Source organism: Erpetoichthys calabaricus, chromosome 5, assembly GCF_900747795.2.
Source record: "Erpetoichthys calabaricus chromosome 5, fErpCal1.3, whole genome shotgun sequence".
Classification (NCBI taxonomy): domain Eukaryota; kingdom Metazoa; phylum Chordata; class Cladistia; order Polypteriformes; family Polypteridae; genus Erpetoichthys; species Erpetoichthys calabaricus.
The window spans coordinates 110,994,760-111,012,268 of record NC_041398.2 but is presented as its reverse complement, the minus strand read 5'-3'; the positions used below and the strand labels follow the sequence as shown (position 1 = coordinate 111,012,268).

General features: G+C 39.7%; 2 protein-coding genes across 3 annotated transcripts in view; one reads left to right on the top strand and one right to left on the bottom strand.

Annotated features, from left to right (window-relative positions):
- The window catches only part of slc30a9 (solute carrier family 30 member 9), a 990,624-nt gene that overhangs the window by 101,618 nt on the left and 871,497 nt on the right, over positions 1–17,509 (top strand). The window lies entirely within an intron of this gene.
- The window catches only part of LOC114651881 (BEN domain-containing protein 4), a 104,014-nt gene continuing 86,984 nt past the window's right edge, over positions 480–17,509 (bottom strand). For both annotated transcript variants that reach the window (XM_028801924.2, XM_028801926.2), the window contains 2 exons: positions 13,556–13,796; positions 480–8,346 (listed from right to left, as the gene is read on the bottom strand). In XM_028801924.2, the coding sequence (XP_028657757.1) occupies positions 8,114–8,346; positions 13,556–13,796 (474 nt within the window). In that variant the 3' untranslated portion in view covers positions 480–8,113. The remainder of the gene's footprint in view (positions 8,347–13,555; positions 13,797–17,509) is intronic.

The following is a 17,509-nucleotide window of genomic DNA, read 5'->3' as shown; positions in this document are numbered from 1 at the left end:
ATTTATCTATTTAATACTGACTTCCTTATTTTTTTTAAGCTATTCCAGTGCATCTATTCCTATTTTACACTATTAAATATTTATGAAGCTGTGAGAGCAGAGGCAAGGCACTATATAAATACAATGCAGTGATATTAAAAAACTTTAATACTTAAAAAATCTCTGTGGTGGGCTGGCACCTTGCCCAGGATTTGTTCCTGCCTTGCACCCTGTGCTGGCTGGGATTGGCTCCAGCAGACCCCCATGACCCTGTGTTAGGATATAGCAGGTTGGACAATGACTGACTGACTTAAAGAATCTGACACCATCTTGTATTGTTCTGAAGTCCGGGTTGACTCCTGATTTTCTTTTTTTTTGCCCGTGTGAATTCTGGCAATGGCACCATAATGGCTGTGTGGAGACGAGGCCTTGTGGTGGTGTTTTTCTGTAAGGATGACCACGAGATAAACCTGGAATGATTCCATGAGAAGTAAACAGCATTTTGAGACAGAATGTAAAGCACTTTTAATGTTCCTCCAAGACATGTAGCACACTTATGAAATGACACACGGAGGGATTCATCCAATAAAACAGTACGTGGTACAGTATATTACTGGGGTGGACAGAAATGATGTTGTACAAATATTACAGGAACAATAAAAAAAATAGAGAAGATTACTATTTTCCTTCACAGTGTTTACATGAACAGTCACTTGAGAATATAAAATACATAAAATAACTTTGACAATTCAGTACGCTTTCACTAGAATTCGACTACCCGGTAAGCTGTAATATGTGACATTTTAATGTCCCTTAGGAAGCCTTCTTTAACAGTATCCCATTATGTCTACAGTAAAAAGCAAGTCACAGTTTTTTATGTAATAAACTCAACATTTATTGATTTATTTTTTACAAAGGCATCTTGAATGGTGGGAGATATGATCATTAATGGAATGTCAAAGAGAATGGCTCAATATAATTCCGCCTTAGCCACTATGGCGGCTTAGCAGTTAAGGAGCAGCACTGTGTCTCCGCTCACTTCGGCATTTTCTCCAAGTTCCCCTCTCTCAGTTCGGCTAGTAGAATGTCACTGGACGTCATGTCGCTCTGAAGTAACTTTTTTTTTTTGCCCAATGGATATGTTCAGGCAGTCCACCAGTGTTTGGTCCTCCAAGCTGAAGGCAACATCTTCACTTAGAAGGCAATTAGTTGAAAGAAAAAAAAAAGGCATCACGAAATAAGGAACAACAAAAATGGCGTCTTGAAAAGAAAAACCCCAACAGAACTTGTTTACTCTTCATTTATGCTACAAACGGGTATGGCAAAGGGTCGGCCTGTTGGGTCACCATTGGAGCTGAGTGAAGGCCACTTCAGACCCGTAATGTACAACCGCTGCGACACAAGTGCTGGGTCTCTCCGAGATCCCCTCTAAATCAAGGCATGTAACAAAGGCACAGAGGATCTAAAGGGGAGAAACCCCAGCGGGGATGATATGCTTGACACAGAATACGCACCTCGGACCTCAGTGAAGGAGACGATGGCCCATTTGGACATAGAGGTCTTGCACTTTGTATTTGTTGGTGAGCTACACTGTTTCATTCTTCCTGTTTTAAGTTATTGCATATTTGATCGGGTGCTTTTGATGGTTTTACATCTGCATGGTCAATGAAGTACAAGTAACTGAAGAACTTTTAGCTGTTCAGAGCACATGAAGGGAATGAGGTTGGGAAGTTAAACCTGCGCTTTCTCTCCCAGAATGCCAAGAAACAGAGAGCAACTGTCTCATCTTTAAGATGGGAGCTGATGGAGGAAACCCAACTGGACAACGTGCAAACTGCCAAAATTTAAAAAAAAAAATTAGGCATCCTCCAAGAATCATCATTTAAATTCTAATACTGTTGGAAGGTTCAAAATTAGATTTAGAGAAAATAATCCAGTAGTTACACTGGTGTGATGAAAAGCAGAACATTTCAAATAAACAAGGCTGGGTAAATCTAGGTTAAAACTAAAAGCAGCCCACCCACGGCCGCTGTTACCATAATACCTGTGGTTAAGTAAAAGCTGCTCGCCCACCAACTGACACAAATTAAACATGCAGGAGGCCAAAGAATCCAAAGCGGGTTAATGCTGATTAGTGATGGACGCTTCACAAACAACTTGCTCTGTCTAAAGGACTCTTTTTCGGTGAATCATGGGAATTGATTTGTGAACACAAATGACCCGATTCAGTCGACTCAACAGGAGCGATAAAGCACATGCGTGCTGCCGTCAGCCTGCTTCATTTAGATGCTCAAAACACATACGCAAGTACTGCCCATCTGATTTGTGATTCTTTCTAGTTGGGACTAAATCATCATCAGGGAATCAAAACTCTGTCGTCGATCATTCTTTCATTCATCATTTAAATGCAGTACGCTATCAACGCACTTATATAAGAATGTGTTAATTGTTGGTTTAGTACAATTCTTTATTGGAATTGTTCTAAACAGAGTATATTAACAATATTAAACTAATATGTTCAACAAGATCATTGCACAAAATGGAACCTTATCTTCTTATAGAATACACTACCGTGGCTGTCTGTTTGTCTGTTCAGGATTTTAAATCACCTGTAGCTCGCAAACCGTTTGACCTAATGACCTGAAATTTGGTACACATATACAATGTGACGGCTACTATCCGCTTTCGGGTGATGATCGACCTCCAAAGTTATTCCTCTTTTTATTTTATTTTATTGTAGAATCAACTCTCGACAGCGGCCAGCAGGGTAACTGTGTGGCGCATGCATACAGGTGCCGTTCTCATCCCTACCACTTTCTCCGTCACTTCCCCTACCTCTTCATATCTTAAATCATTCTTGAGGCAGATTGAAGACTTAAGTGCCAGCTTAAGTGAAAAATGAAAGAAAACATACTAAGTAATTACAACACAAACACAGACTTAATCAGTTTTAATGCAAAATGATGCACACAAAACGTAGAGAAGAAGCGGGCCGCTAGGGTGAAGAAAAGAAGATCTGCTCAGCAATCAGCAAGCGCATCAACCTCTGAGCAAACGAATGATAAACGTACAGAAAAAGAGTATGAAAACCACGAATGCTCAAGTCAAGTGCGAATTCCTAAAAATTATTTGCTTTCAAATTTACTTTAACACATGGCTCATTAAATTCACAAAGCCTTAATTATTCAAATTTTTTCAAGTTCCAACAGATGCATTACCCGAGAACGAGTGTTGCGATTCTTGTTCAGTTGACTTGCTAATGAGTTACGATTGTTGTTCATTTGACTCATGAACAAGTCATGAAAATCTCATTCATTTGATTTGTGAAAAAGTTGCAAGGTTCTCATTCATGAACTGAATCATCATTACCCAAGAACAAACTGCACAGTTCTTATTCACTTATGATATTGTACCATAACATATTATTTTAATTATTCATCTTAAATGCATTATCATTCTTTGTGTACTGAAACAGGATAATGTCATATGACTTATCATCATGTTAAATATTTAATATAGCAAATAACGCACAATTATATATTTGTGATGCAATCGGGGGGACCTTAGGACTACTTCAAATATGCACCACCCTGTAATCCTATAAATGAATCAAAAGAAATGATTCACTTAAATGAGTACTTCAAAAGACTCAAATCAGTAAAGTGAATCCAAATGCCCATCACTAATACTAATACATCAAACTTATGTTCTTGTGCTAATCTCAAGAGCAGATGGCAGGAAAATGCATGACCCTCCAAAAGCATCCCCCCAGTTACACACTTTCTTAATTTGTTTTTTTTTTCTCACTTACTAGGTTTGGGCACCAGGGCCTCTCACAGCCAGAGTGACAGCGACTACACTAGGAACTGAAACTAGTGACATGAGACTCCAGCAGTAACTCCTGCATCACCGTTAAATTCGGTTTCAGAGCAGGAGTTCCCGTGTCCCCAAGGAAGCGTTCACTTTTAGTGAAGTTAGGATTTGTTGTCAGCAGCTCCACAACGCTGTACACTGACCAAGAAGCCTACGTCCATTTTCATTTGCAGACAAGTTACTATTCAGTATAGGTCAAGCCATACTAATAGGTCTCATGGTTGGTTAGTTTTCACTATTATCGTATTATTTTTCTAAGGAATTGTTTAGCTGTAAATGTTTTGAGGTTGCTGTTTATATATTTTATTGCATCTTCCACAATCCCATACTGTTTTGCTCACAATAAGAAAACAGAATCTTTTTTTCTTGTCTTTCTGGTTCTCTGTTCGCTTTTTTGCTTCAAGTTTTTTGACTCGAGTTAAGGTTATGTTTCGGGTTTTGTCGCTTTGATCTCTTGCCTACCAGTTACAACTTTTGCTTTGACTCCCATTTATCTCCTGGTCCACCCTCTTGCCCTCACAGCTTAAAAAAAGGAAGAGTCTGTACGTAAGTTTATGAAAATATCTACTTTTTCTGCTAAACCATTAAAATGTGCAAAACCAAGAAAGGTGGGCTGTAGGTAAAAGCCCACTGCACTGTACAGTGTAGTCTAAAATTAGCACCATGCAATTTGTAGCTGTTCAGTCTTCTCAAGACAACAGTATGACTGGCGGTTTTGTAATTACTGACTCAACATCTTTCATCATTCTGGTGTATGTTCAGTACATAATGTGTGTATGTATATATATATATATATATATATATCGAACCTCGGACGTCAGTAGAGTGTGTACACCTGATGAGCCCAGAATTAGGGCGAAACACGTGTCGCGTACTCTTTGCATTATTTGACGGTAAACTATTTCAACCATTCTATGATCTGCTTCTCACAACTGAGGGCATCGTGGCGGATGTTAGCCGACTTGCTGACCAACCACAAGCTTTACCTGGTAGGTAACCACCCATACAATCAGATTGTGATTCAGACTACGAATGCCGTGAATGTAATTACCCCGATCTACATGCTGTCAAATAAACGAACCACACGCCGTGGCGCAATGTTAGGGGCTTCGCCTCTAGCGCTGACATCCGAGGTTCGATTCCCGAGAGGGAGTGCAGTAGAGTGTGTACGCCTGATGAGCCCAGAATTAGGGTGAAACACGTGTCGTGTACTCTTTGCATTATTTGACAGTAAACTATTTCAACCATTCCATGATCTGCTTCTCACAACTGAGGGCATCGTGGCGGATGTTAGCCGACTTGCTGACCAACCACAAGCGTTACCTGGGGTAACCACCCATACAATCAGATTGTGATTCAGACTATGAATGCCGTGAATATATATATAATTTATTTATCTACCTATTTATGTATTTAAAGAGCTTATGTAAACAGCCTTGGGATAAAGTTCTATCTATCTGCTGCAAAATATTGCAATAAATGGTAAGCATAGAGAAGAAGTAGGAGTGTAGCTGCCTTACTCCCACATCTTTACGTGTTTATAAAGCCCTGAAGTTTGTCAACAGAAGGTTTGTTAGTAATAATTGTAGTTAAAGAGCAGGAGATGTAGGTCCAACGTTGTGTCAAGGATGTGTCTTCTGAACTATTATAGGTTGGAGTGTTATCTACTGTATAAAGGGGTGGAGTCTCATACCATGACTCCTCCTTTCTTCTCTGCCACAGAGGGTGTGTCTTTAAACCCCGCCTTCAACTCCAGTAGCCCAAAACAATAATGGCAGTTTTATGACTTGGGAGCTACTGGGGCAGACTAAATGAATGAGAAAGAATGACAAAGAATCTTCCTGCAGTCAGTCTTTTCCCAGGTGTATCCATGTTCCAGCAACTCTCTGCATCATCTGAAATTCAAATAAGCTTACAAATGTAATGAGCTGATTTGAGGCTAAACCACTAACTGCTGCTTGGGCTTCTCAATGCAAAGTGCACTCCAGCCAATGCAAACATAAAATGACACGCAGAATCAGAATCCTTTGGAATTAAGGTTCTGTGAACCACTGAGCTTCGTTTAAAGCAAAACAAAATTATAAGTGAAATAAAAATAAAACACAAGATGCCTATAAACATATTTTTGGCCCCTCATGTTCTAATGTATTCATGTAAAAATGCAGACCAAACAGCAAAACGAATCCTTGTGGACTTCTACAGTACAATCAAAATAAAATGCAAGCAAATGATTATAGTTTGAACACTGACTTAGTTTGAATGTGGCTGTTAGGTTAGCATGACTAAATTTTGTACAGGATCAACTGGTGTTTTGGTCATTGGTTATTACTTCACAAAACACCTTTTTATATACTGTACAGTGTACAATTGGTAAAAAGTGTTTTTTGACAAGTTAATAAAATTATTAAATGAAAGGATTTCAAAATTCGAAACTATTTTAACACAAGTCTTTGGAAAAACTGAAGAAAGTAGGCCTTTAGTCACCTTATTGTGAGATTTAGAGTAAAATAATGAAAGGAAGATCTCGACTGTCTGGATACACTCATTTTTGGTAATTCTAGTAGCTGGATATGAAAGCGGACTACTGCACCTGGTGCTTGTGAGATGTTATGGTCTTTGTTTTGAGTACATCAGCTATAAGATGTGCACACGTTCTTCAGTAGGCCCTGTTTGAAAACAGGTCATACAGGACAACAAAGCACACAAATCCTATCCACCTAATTTTTCCAATATAACGTCAAATTAAGAATTGAAGGTCCCTAAAGTTGTACTCTCCACCACACTAGTTGGTAATTTATTCTATGTGTCTATGGTTCTCTGCATAAAGAAAAACCTTCTAATATTTGTGCGTTTTCCCCTTTACAAGTTTCCAGCTGTATAAATGTATTCTTGTTGTTACTTCACCTTGATTGTGCTGCCAAGAAAGGTTCCAAAATTCAAACATTGATGGACTGGAGGTGCCATCACTATTTAAAACTATCAGATTGATCTCATGATATATGATTTCCAGAAAATCACTTTGGTGAGAACCACAAATAATTGTTTGGGAGGCAAACTTTGCTCGGAGATGAAGAAGAGCCAGGCCTAAAGCTTTTGGACTTTGCACACCTCCATTTTGGCATGGGAAGAGTCGTGACAGCATATAATAATGATCATATTCGCAGAAGCCCTTAACGATCAAACTTAAAATAAAAATAATTATGGAATGATTTGTGATGGTACTGATTTGCCACCTTATTTAGGCCATTTTATGCAGAAAGTTGAAAAAAAAAAAAAAAGCATTTTTAATCCTTCATTTTCATTTCCTGGCCATACTTATTTCAATATTAAGCCACAGTGATCCACAGCCTTTCTTGGTAGCACAAAGGTCAAGGTGGAAATAAGCACAGGGGTATGGCAGAGCACAAACCTCTCCACAGCCTCTCATAATCAGATAGTGCAGCCTAACCTACAAGTCTTTAAAAGCTGGGAGGAAACAGAAGTATCTGGAGATGAAACTCTGAGGACTCAGGTAGAACAGGCACCCAGGGTTCTGCAGCACCACTAATGAACGCACCACCCTTTTTCAAATTGTGGGTGTTAAATTTGTCTAAATAAAGGTCAATCTTATTTTCTTGATGCTCTCTACCCACAGTAACTCCCAGTCTAGATGTTCCATTCACCTTCTAGAGGTGTTGTTCCATGATTACACTGCCCCACCCGTTCGCTCATTCAACAATGCTGTGCTGTCACACCACACAAATGCCCTGCCCAAAGAGGTGTCTTCTTTTCTGATCATCACTCCAGCCCATGACTCGTGGTTCACCAAGCAGCCGCTGCCTTAATTTCTACCTTGCTGAGTTGCTAAAAGATAAAATCCAGGTTTCTTCATTTTGGCAAAATGCTTTCAACTGAGAAAAGAATTTTTAATTGACTTTTTTTTTTAGTAAACTATAAAACTTAAATTGACCCATCCAAAATAAACATGGCTGCCTAAAACTATCAATCTTCTTCTTCTTTGTTTGTTCTTAACTATTGAGTGTTGCCATCTCAACAGCCTCAACATCTCATTCGCCACAACTGTAAATGTGAAATTACAATTTCTCTGATTTAAAGTGATCATTGTCCTGTAGAGGACATGAGAGTGCTTGTAGAAAGCATGGAGTGACCAAATAACTTGAGACTCTATTACTGTGTGGTAAGTTAAAAATGCACCAGTGGGATGCCAAGTGCTGCAAATGCTCCTCTGTGGCCAACAGACTTGTAGGAGATGTTCTTCACTTCATTCCCCAGTTCCATCTTGAGATCCCTTGGCAAACATTTCATCTTGTGACAAATGGCTCTCAAAGCTCTCGAAGGTCACAATATTGTTGCCAGGAGTGCTGGTGCTGAGGAAGGACCCTACCGCCCGTCCCTGCCGAGCGTGGCCAACTGCATCGCTAAACACCTTGTTAATCTGCTCCTCGGAAGGCATCCACCAGTCTGGATTGGAGGCACAGTGCATTCTTATAAACTCTGTGGAGGAAATGACAACACTGATTATTCAGAGTTCTTTTAGGAGAAGAAGCACAGATCTAGAAAAGAGGGAGGAAAGCATTGAACATTTAATGATGTGACTTGGCAGAGGATGAAGTCCTCACAATGTGGACCCAACTAATGTGTCATCACTACCCAAGGAGTTAACAACTATTTGGAAGAGGCATTGATGCAAAGATTAAGTAGGGAGTGGTTGTTCTGCAAGTATATTATGGTAAAACAACCATTAGAACACACAGCACAGGAAAGAAATACATTCAATAAGCTACACCTATCATCAAATGGGGTCTGAACTCCGGACATGTTTACAGATCCTAACCTACAGGGTCCATCTTGGCAGTGTAGCACATAACACAGGGACCAACTGTGGGTGGAGGTCAGTCAACTGCAGGGCAGAGCAACACTTGCTTACAGTCAGTTTTGACGTGTCGTTCATCTTAAGCTACAAACCAATGTGAACAAGGTGAGAAGATGAAGCAGTCACACAGGTTTTTTTATTTACTGAGTTTAGTAAATGTTGCTACTCATGTCACACCATGCAAATGCCCTGCCCAAACAGGAGTCATCTTTCCTAGTCGTCACTCCAGCCCATGACACGTGTAGGTGTAGGTGCCAGGGAGGAAGGACAAGTATCCCGGCCAGGATAAAGTAAGGACTCATACCTGGCCAGTGGGCCACAATAGATGGACTAAACAAGCAAGTTCACCCAGAGCTGTTCATTCTCCCACACGACAGGTGGCAATGTTCCTCAAGGCTGGACCAGATTAAGACACCCACAGGTTGGCATGGTAGTTGGGAGTCTGGAAATGCAGCCCGTCAGGGTCTTTGGATTCCACCAGAGGGTGCCGCCAGGGGAGGACTGCCCTGGTTTCAGCTCATCCCAGAAATACTCTGGACAACCTGGGCATGAGATCGGAAGCAGTTCCCGGGTCAGCTAAAATAGAGAGCCCACTGACTTACTTAAATGGGTCAGAGTCGGGAATCAGTGGGCAACACTTTCTTAGAGGTGGAAGGAGATTTGTGATTGGATGTGTTTTGTTTGCTTTCTGATGAAGAAGGTGTTTTTGTTGAATAAAATCCTTCATTTGAACCTTGAAGTTGTGTTGGATATTGCTGTGTCAGTGGTTTGGAGCTCAGTGGAGCCCCCTTGTGGTTCCAATGGTTATCTGTACTATTTAGTGCATTTGATTATTAGCACTGGTGGCGTGTTGCATGTTGCTTATCACATCCATGTTACAATTTTACCATACTTTGTAGATGTGACAATACTGACCCTATATGCCTATTCAAACACTTTATATACAGTAGTACACTTCCTGTGTAGTCTTAAACTTGCTATCAGATGTTTAACTTATTTATCACTAAAGTATGTGAACAGCATGCTTATATGAAATCCCAGCTACCCATAATGACTTTTGGGTGAAAGATCATTTTAAACAGTGACTGACTTATCGTACAGAGCCTGATGCAACGTAGGAAAAACTCTAATGGAAATCATCCTTTCATTTATTACGACATGATCCAGGTTATCTGCAATTCTGTCCCTCTGGATCATTCTGTATACTAGTATCACTTTGAAATGCTGGCAGCGGAATTAATTATCAAAGCTGATTAATCCATTCCAGTGTCATGGAGGCTAAAGCCTTAACTCCTATTAATAATCTGCCCGGATAGACCTTGTGTTCGTGCAACACTCAATGGGGAAATGGATGGCAACGGAAATGTCAGGATATTTTGTGATTGTGATGGCATGAGGGCACAGTGATCAGTGCTGCTACCTCAGGTTTCCTCCTGCATCCCAAAGAAATGCATGTTAGGTTAACTTGCAATTTAAAATTGCCCCCTGTGTGTGTATGTGTTCCTTGTGAAGGGCCGGTCCCCCATCCAGGGTGATGCACAAGCATAAACACTGTTCCAGCATTATAAAAATAAAAAGTACCATATTTCAATAATATAGTGCTAAACTATACAGATTATATAGAAATGGTTAGCTGAACCACCTGGCATTGCCCAAGTATATTAATATAATGGATTAGGTTAACAAAGCAGATATTAACGTGTTTGTTAAATGTTGACCCTTTTGTCATTCGTGCCGAAATGCTAGTGTTCTATCCGTTATCTGCACTGCGTCTCTGTCAGTTTCTTTGCTTTCATGAGTTTTTTTTTTGTTTTTGTGTGTGTGTGTGTATGATTGGATCCATAACTGTTACGGCTCCTTGCTGGATTGAAACAATGAGTTCTACTTCTTTGTATTTCCTGGATAAGTGTGGGTTCACAAACTGATGCTTAATCACACTTTAATGAATTGGATGACTGGCTGAATAATTAAATCCATGGAGCACTGAAAGTATCAAAAGCACGGCAGGTTCGCAGACATCGCTGCAGGCCTCCTTATTATTATAAGAGACAGCAACAGTGTTGGTATTCGATAATGTTGTAAAGATGATTCACTCACCTCTGATTTAAAATTGCTACAAATTACAATGCTGCATTGCCTCATCATAAGATGGACTTGAACAATTGTCTGCTGTCAAGAAACAGTAAAAGTCACTAACAGTGTCCACAGTCATTCTCTGTTTCCCATTATGTGAACAGCAACTCAGCATGCACTAAAAATCTACAATTCATTCGGTTTCGTCTTGGCTTAGTAAATATAAAGTATATGCAGTGTCACACATGCGCCTCAGAGGAACTACCTTTCTGGCTCATCACAGGTATGCAATACCCCACTGGGGCGAGAGGGGGCGCTGTCGCTAACAGTCTTATCTTTCCTCTGTAGCAATGGGAAGACACCCCTTGTGGGAAATTAACCCTGCCCCATTCATGCTGAAGGGGTATAAAAGTCCGATACTTTATGATGTTGGTGTCTGTTTTGGATCCGAACCTGATAAAAAGATGGAGTTCCCCATGACTGACTGCTCTCCGGAGCTAAGAATTTGCAAAACAAGAAGGCAGCATTGCCGTGGTTTCTGTTTTGCACCCGTGAGCACCGATTTTTGTTATGTTTCTGTTCAAGAATTAAAAGGAGGGACCCCGTTGACTCCTCCTGCGTTTATTCATCCATTCACGGGAGGGTTACAATAGCATTCTCTTTTTCAAACATTTTAGGTTTTGCCTTGATAAAAAATGTAATGTCCTCAGTTTACTCTTGCTTTTAAACCGCACAATGTATGACCAGTACTCTGACTGCCTGAATCTAGTCCTGTTGGTAATGTGTAACTTAACATCACAAAATAATAGATAGTGGTGAGTAAAACAGCTTCCTTGTGCAAAATTGATATTACATTTAATTTTGCTTGCAATTTTCCAGCTGTGAAACTCACAAAAAGGATGTTTTCGAGTTTTAAACGTTTTTTTGGTGGGGAGCAATGGAATGGACCTGTATATTTTTCAGAAAAAGGTCCATATTACAATAAATGTAAAAACTTTAAGAAATTCAATATGACTAAACACAACCCAAGATGAAACAAAAAAAAAATGTATTCTTTGAGAAAAGCCGGAATCCAGCAAGGCAATGAAATTGTTATCCAGATTAGGAGAGAAGAAAATGCTGTAGATAAGTTCCCACTTTGGCTGGCATAAAAATTTTCTTTCTGCTGCCTGATGTGAATTGTAGTCCCAGCCTTGGTCACTGGTCTTTGCCTTCCCCCACTAATTATAGCCCCTCTCCTGATATGCCATATAGGAATTATTTTAAGTTGAACCAACTGAATTGTACACGGACAATTTCATGAAAATCATTTCATCCGTTCACGATTGGCAAACAAACAAGTCATACAAGCAAATTATGATTTTATTTATGTAGATTAATTAATTTTGTAGATTAATTAAATAAAATGGGTAATGATACCAAAGATATCTTATGAAGTCATAAAATATTAGTAAGAATGTAACTCAGTGTACTGTATGTATTAAGTACTACACATTTAGTTCTCATGTGCAGAATTTTCTGAGCTTTTAATTCATTAAGATTGAATATTTTATTCAATAATAATAATACAAATAAGGCCAGGCATCCCTCCTTGACCAGTGTTCTGGGTTTGAACCCTAGGCCCAGTCACTGTCCATGTGGCGCCTACACATTTTCCTGTGTGGGTTTTTCTCTGCGTACACCAATTTTCTTCCTGCAGTTTAGGTTAACTGGTGACTGTAAACTGGCCCCATTGTGCATGTGGGTGTTTATGTGAGGGGGTGCTTTGATAGGTCCTGACCAGGGCTGTTACCATGCCTTGCACCCAGCAACCATTTAGCCCTGAATTGGATTCAACAAACTTGATAATGACATTTGCCAACAATATGTCACAGTACAACAAATAGAGCCCAATGTCTGCTTGGCTCAATGAAAGTGAAGCTGTTAATATGCAAAATATATTCAATAATTAAAACGTAAATGAGTTAGTGGACCTTTCTGTTGTCATTTTATTATTTTGTCACTTCTGTTTAATTACAATCCTCACGATTTATTTTCTTTATTAAGGTTGTAAATGATCCTTCAATTTTGAGGATTGCTTTTCCAATGATAGATAGTGGTAGCGTTGCTGCCTTGCAGTTAGGGTCCTCCCTGTATGTTCTCTCTGTGGGTTTCCTTCTGGTACTCCGGTTTCCTCCCACAGTCCAAAGACACACAGGTTAGGTTGACTGGCCCGTGTATGTGGGTGGGGTGGGGTGCATGTGTGTGTTCATCCTGGCACCTTGATTGTTTCTGCCTTTCATCCTATGCTTGCTGAGATAGGCTTCAGTTCCCCACAACCCTGCTCAGGATTAAGTGAGCTTAGAAAATGGCTTTTCTGTGATATTGCACTTTGTAGGAGACCATTCTAAACTTTGAGGTGAAGTTAACTTTACAGTCTGTTTCCACCACAAACCAAATCCTTAAAAATTGCCACTGATATGTGGCCAAAATGTTGATCCAATGATAGAATAAATATGGCATATTTGTTTGCATGACAAGCTTAATTATGCAGGCATGTTTTATGTGACATGAAAAGGGAGAAGCTGTCCAGAGTAATCAGGTATGGCTTTTGAGAAAATGAGGATACAATTGAATAAAAAGCCCTGGATAGATGAACATCAAGAGACACACTCTGAGCAATTATTGGTTGTTCAGTAATATTCCTGATAACACTGAAGCAACATTATAGCATTCAGAAAAAGGTAATAAGAAAAAAACAAAGGAAACTATGCGTACCTCTGAGACAGGTTACTTTAACTGGGTTGAGGGGACGCCTTTCTGGACCCAAGTCACCCATGTGCACGGATCTCTTCCTCTTTCCCAATCCACAAGAATACTTGAGCTCATCTGTGGTGAATACAAACCGAATCAGATAGCGCAGAAGCCTCCTTCCATCTTTCTTGGACGAGTTTACAGCCTCATCCCACTGCTTGTTGGTGATGTAAACAGGATAGTTGCCCAGCAACTGCTTGCTTCCCTGGAAGTTCAAAGATAATAAGGGGAACAGTCTCATATGTGGTAAAGTATCACAAAACACAGCACTGTAGTATACAACACTGTCAAAAATTAATGGAACTGCTCATAGAAAAGCAGCACAAATGAAATATCATCTTAATAATATGCACTGACTCGACTTCAATCAGATTGCCTCACCACATCAGATCAAAGTGATTTGGGTTGCCTAGACTGTGGAACTGATTTTGGTACTGTAGGTCATCTTTATCATTTTCATTGTACTTTCCCTGGTAAAGGGCACAGCAGCAAGAAACATGGAGTCTAGTTTTGAAAGTCCTACTGTCTACCACACTACTTGGTAGCTTATTCCCTGTGCCTGTGTGTCTCTGGGTAAAGGAAAACTTCCTAATGTTTGTGCGAAATTTACCCTTAATAAGTTTCTTACCCTGTTCCCGCATTTTTGATTAACTCATTTTAAAATAACTGTCTCGATTAACTGGACTAATTCCCTTCATAATTTGAAACTCTTCAATCATGTCTCCTTTTAATCTTCTTTTGCTTAAACTAAAAAGGCTCAACTCTTTTAATTTTACCTCATAATTCATACCCCGTAGCCCTGGAGTCATTCTAGTCACTCTTCTCTGGACTTGTTCTAGTGTTGTTATGTCCTTTTTGCAGCCTGGAAACCAAAACTGTACGCAGTACTCCAGATGAGGCCACACCAGTGCCTTATAAAGCTTGAGCATAACCTCTTTGGACTTGTACTCCACACATCAGGGCGCTATATAACATAACATTCTGTTAGCCTTCTTAATGGCTTCTGAACACTGCCAGATGATAGCTTAGAGTCCACTACGACTCCTAAATCCTTCTCATAATGTGTACTTTGGATTTTCAGATCTCCCATTGTGTATTCAAGCCTAACATGTTTGTTTCCTACATGTAATACTTTGCATTTACTGACATTAAATTTCATCTGCCACAAATCTGCCCAAGCCTGCATGCTGTCCAGGTTCCTCTGTAATGATTCAACAGATTCAAGATTACCTATGAATCCACCTAACTTGGTATCAAACAGAGTATTCTATGTCCAGCTTATTCTGGAGTAATTCCAGACACTCACACAAAAGTTGAGGGATACAGAATAAACTCTCTCGGGTGTACTGGGTCTTCCCCAGGTCCTCTTCCAGTGGACTGTAACTTGTACACCTCCTGAGAGAAGCCACAGGAGCATCCAAAGAAAATGCTCAAACTTTCTACACTGGATGTTCTTGATTCAAGTACAGCATCTGGAATCTCAGTCTTGTTAAAAGAGGGGAGTGTTTAAAATACCACCAGACACCAGTGGCTTCTGCCTTGAGTGCACTGGAGCCTTATCAAGGAATTTATGTGTGTGTCTCAATAAATTACACTTAGGCTTCATTTACTATAGTACATGAGCTGACTGCTTGTTATTAGAATTAATAATATTTACAGTATATATAAAAGAATTACAAAATATAAATCAGGCATACTATTTTTATGAGGAGGCATAAATTGTCTGCAATAATTATTTACTTAACTTTTTCATTTTAATTAATTTGTTTTTTTCAATTCGATCTTGTAGAACAAATGAACTCTGGGCTCCAAAGCCAAAAAGATGTGGAACCATAGGAAGTATTTCAGCTATCATATCAGGTAGTTTGTATAATAGATTTAGATACAGCACTAAATGGAAAAGCCCTTCTAAATATTTTTACAAGAGTTGCAGCTGCAGTAGAACATTCAAGCCATCAGGCCATCTGGCTATCTATGGGTAACCTGAACAGCAGAACCTGAGACTAAACAACGCTGTAGCATCGAGAATAGTTAGCAGTCAATGGTTTTTTCAAGCTGATCAGGTTGTGAAAGCACCCCAAAAATTAGTCAGAAATCCTTTTAACACAGTTAATCTAGGCATCCAACACAATACTGTCATGAAATGAATGCAGCGCAAGATGGATAGGCTCAGCTTTAGTAAATGGAGACCATAACAGAGTGACCCATGAACCTCACAGCCTGTAAATCCTGTGACAAAGCCAGGGCAATGGAGGAACCCATGCTAGCCAATCTTTCGGACAGTTTGATGTACGTAGCAATGCACGTGATAGTCTGTAGGACTAAAAGAAATTAGCTGCCTTGTTGCTGAGGAAAGAGTCCTGTGAAAGAAAGTGCTGATAATGAAAGTTATGGTGTGTTTGTTGCTTCCCTCATGCTTTTGTAAGTTAGGTTTCCTCTTACTGTACATGTTTAATTCTGGGAATTCCCCTTTATGTTTCTATTTGCGAAATGAATGAATCTGTGAATCGTTTTTTATCATTTCATTTCTACCTGTGCTTTTCTATGACTATTAAGTACACAAGGTGATTTCCCAGAATAAAATGCCACTGTCTATTAATTAAACTGGCTGCACATTTTGTTTGCTTCACTCTTAATAACTGAAATACAAAACAAGTATTGAAGTGTGAAAATGAAATTAAATGCCTGTTTGATGGTGCCTTAACTATTAAGAAATTAGACTGCCCAAAGAAATGAAAGTATAGACATGAAGGAAGTAGCACCAGTAAAGATGTCTGCCCACAGATCTTGGGGCTATAATCAGAGTGAGGTGCTAGGTTTTCAGAATGAGGGCTTGGAAGGTGGCTGCAGATGATAGGCAAAGTGTAAATTGGAATTGTGTGACATAAAAAGTAAGAATGAAAAATAATGGAAATGAGATATGTGGAGATGTACAGAAGGTAAGATCCCTGAGTAATCTCATGACAGCTACCATAGAGGCCAAGAGGAAGTGTTGCAAGACACCGTTGGAAAGATGAACAAATCAAGTAGATAAGCAGCAAATGCATAATGTGAATACAACGGGGCAAAGTTTGGTCTGATGTGCCTTCTATTGGGGTTCATTCAATTTAGGGGTATACATATTCTTCAGCTTTCACTTTAAATTGTCCTGGTGTGGTCTGATTGTGTTGTTTAGTCTCTGTTTAACTTCCTACTTTGTGTAATTTAAAGTATGTCTATCATGTTAATTTATTTTACAGTTATAATATTTCATTAGTATGCAGTTTAGGTTCTGTGTATTGTCACTATATTTACTGTGCTTTGTGGTTGGCTCCTCAAGAGGCGGGGCCACCTCCATGTGGAGCTGCCCTCATCCCTATAAAGGCTGCCGAGTCCCACAGGTCTCCAGGTCAAATGCACTTCATTTAATCTATTCTTGGTGTTGTTGAGTTCTCTTGTGTTTTTCAGTTATTGTTATTATTGCATTCTTGGATTTCTGTCCTCTGTTTTGTTTTTGACCTCTCTCTTTGCATTCTGTTTTGGGACTTTGTTTGCTATCAGATTCCCTTAGGGCATTTCCATTTTGCCTTTTTGTGCTCTTTGAGCATCTTGGAGTTTCAGAACCTTTTGAAAATGAGCCTCTTTATTTTTATATGGTGACCCTCTCCCTGTCAGGGCTTGCATATTTGTGGTCAGTTTCCCATTTTGAGGGCCTGCTTCCCGCATGAAGCCAGCAGGTCTCCCATGGGAACTGACTGAGACAAGTGTGTCTCTGCTGGGTGCACCAGTGAGAATTCTGGCAAACTCCCTAGCCAGTGTGGAGGCCCATGTGAACAATCCCCTTCATCATAACATAAATGTCCCACTTTATCTTAAATGCAATGTGACTGTTTTACAAAATAGAAGGCTGTCCTTTGGTGGCTGTTACCAACCTTTCCT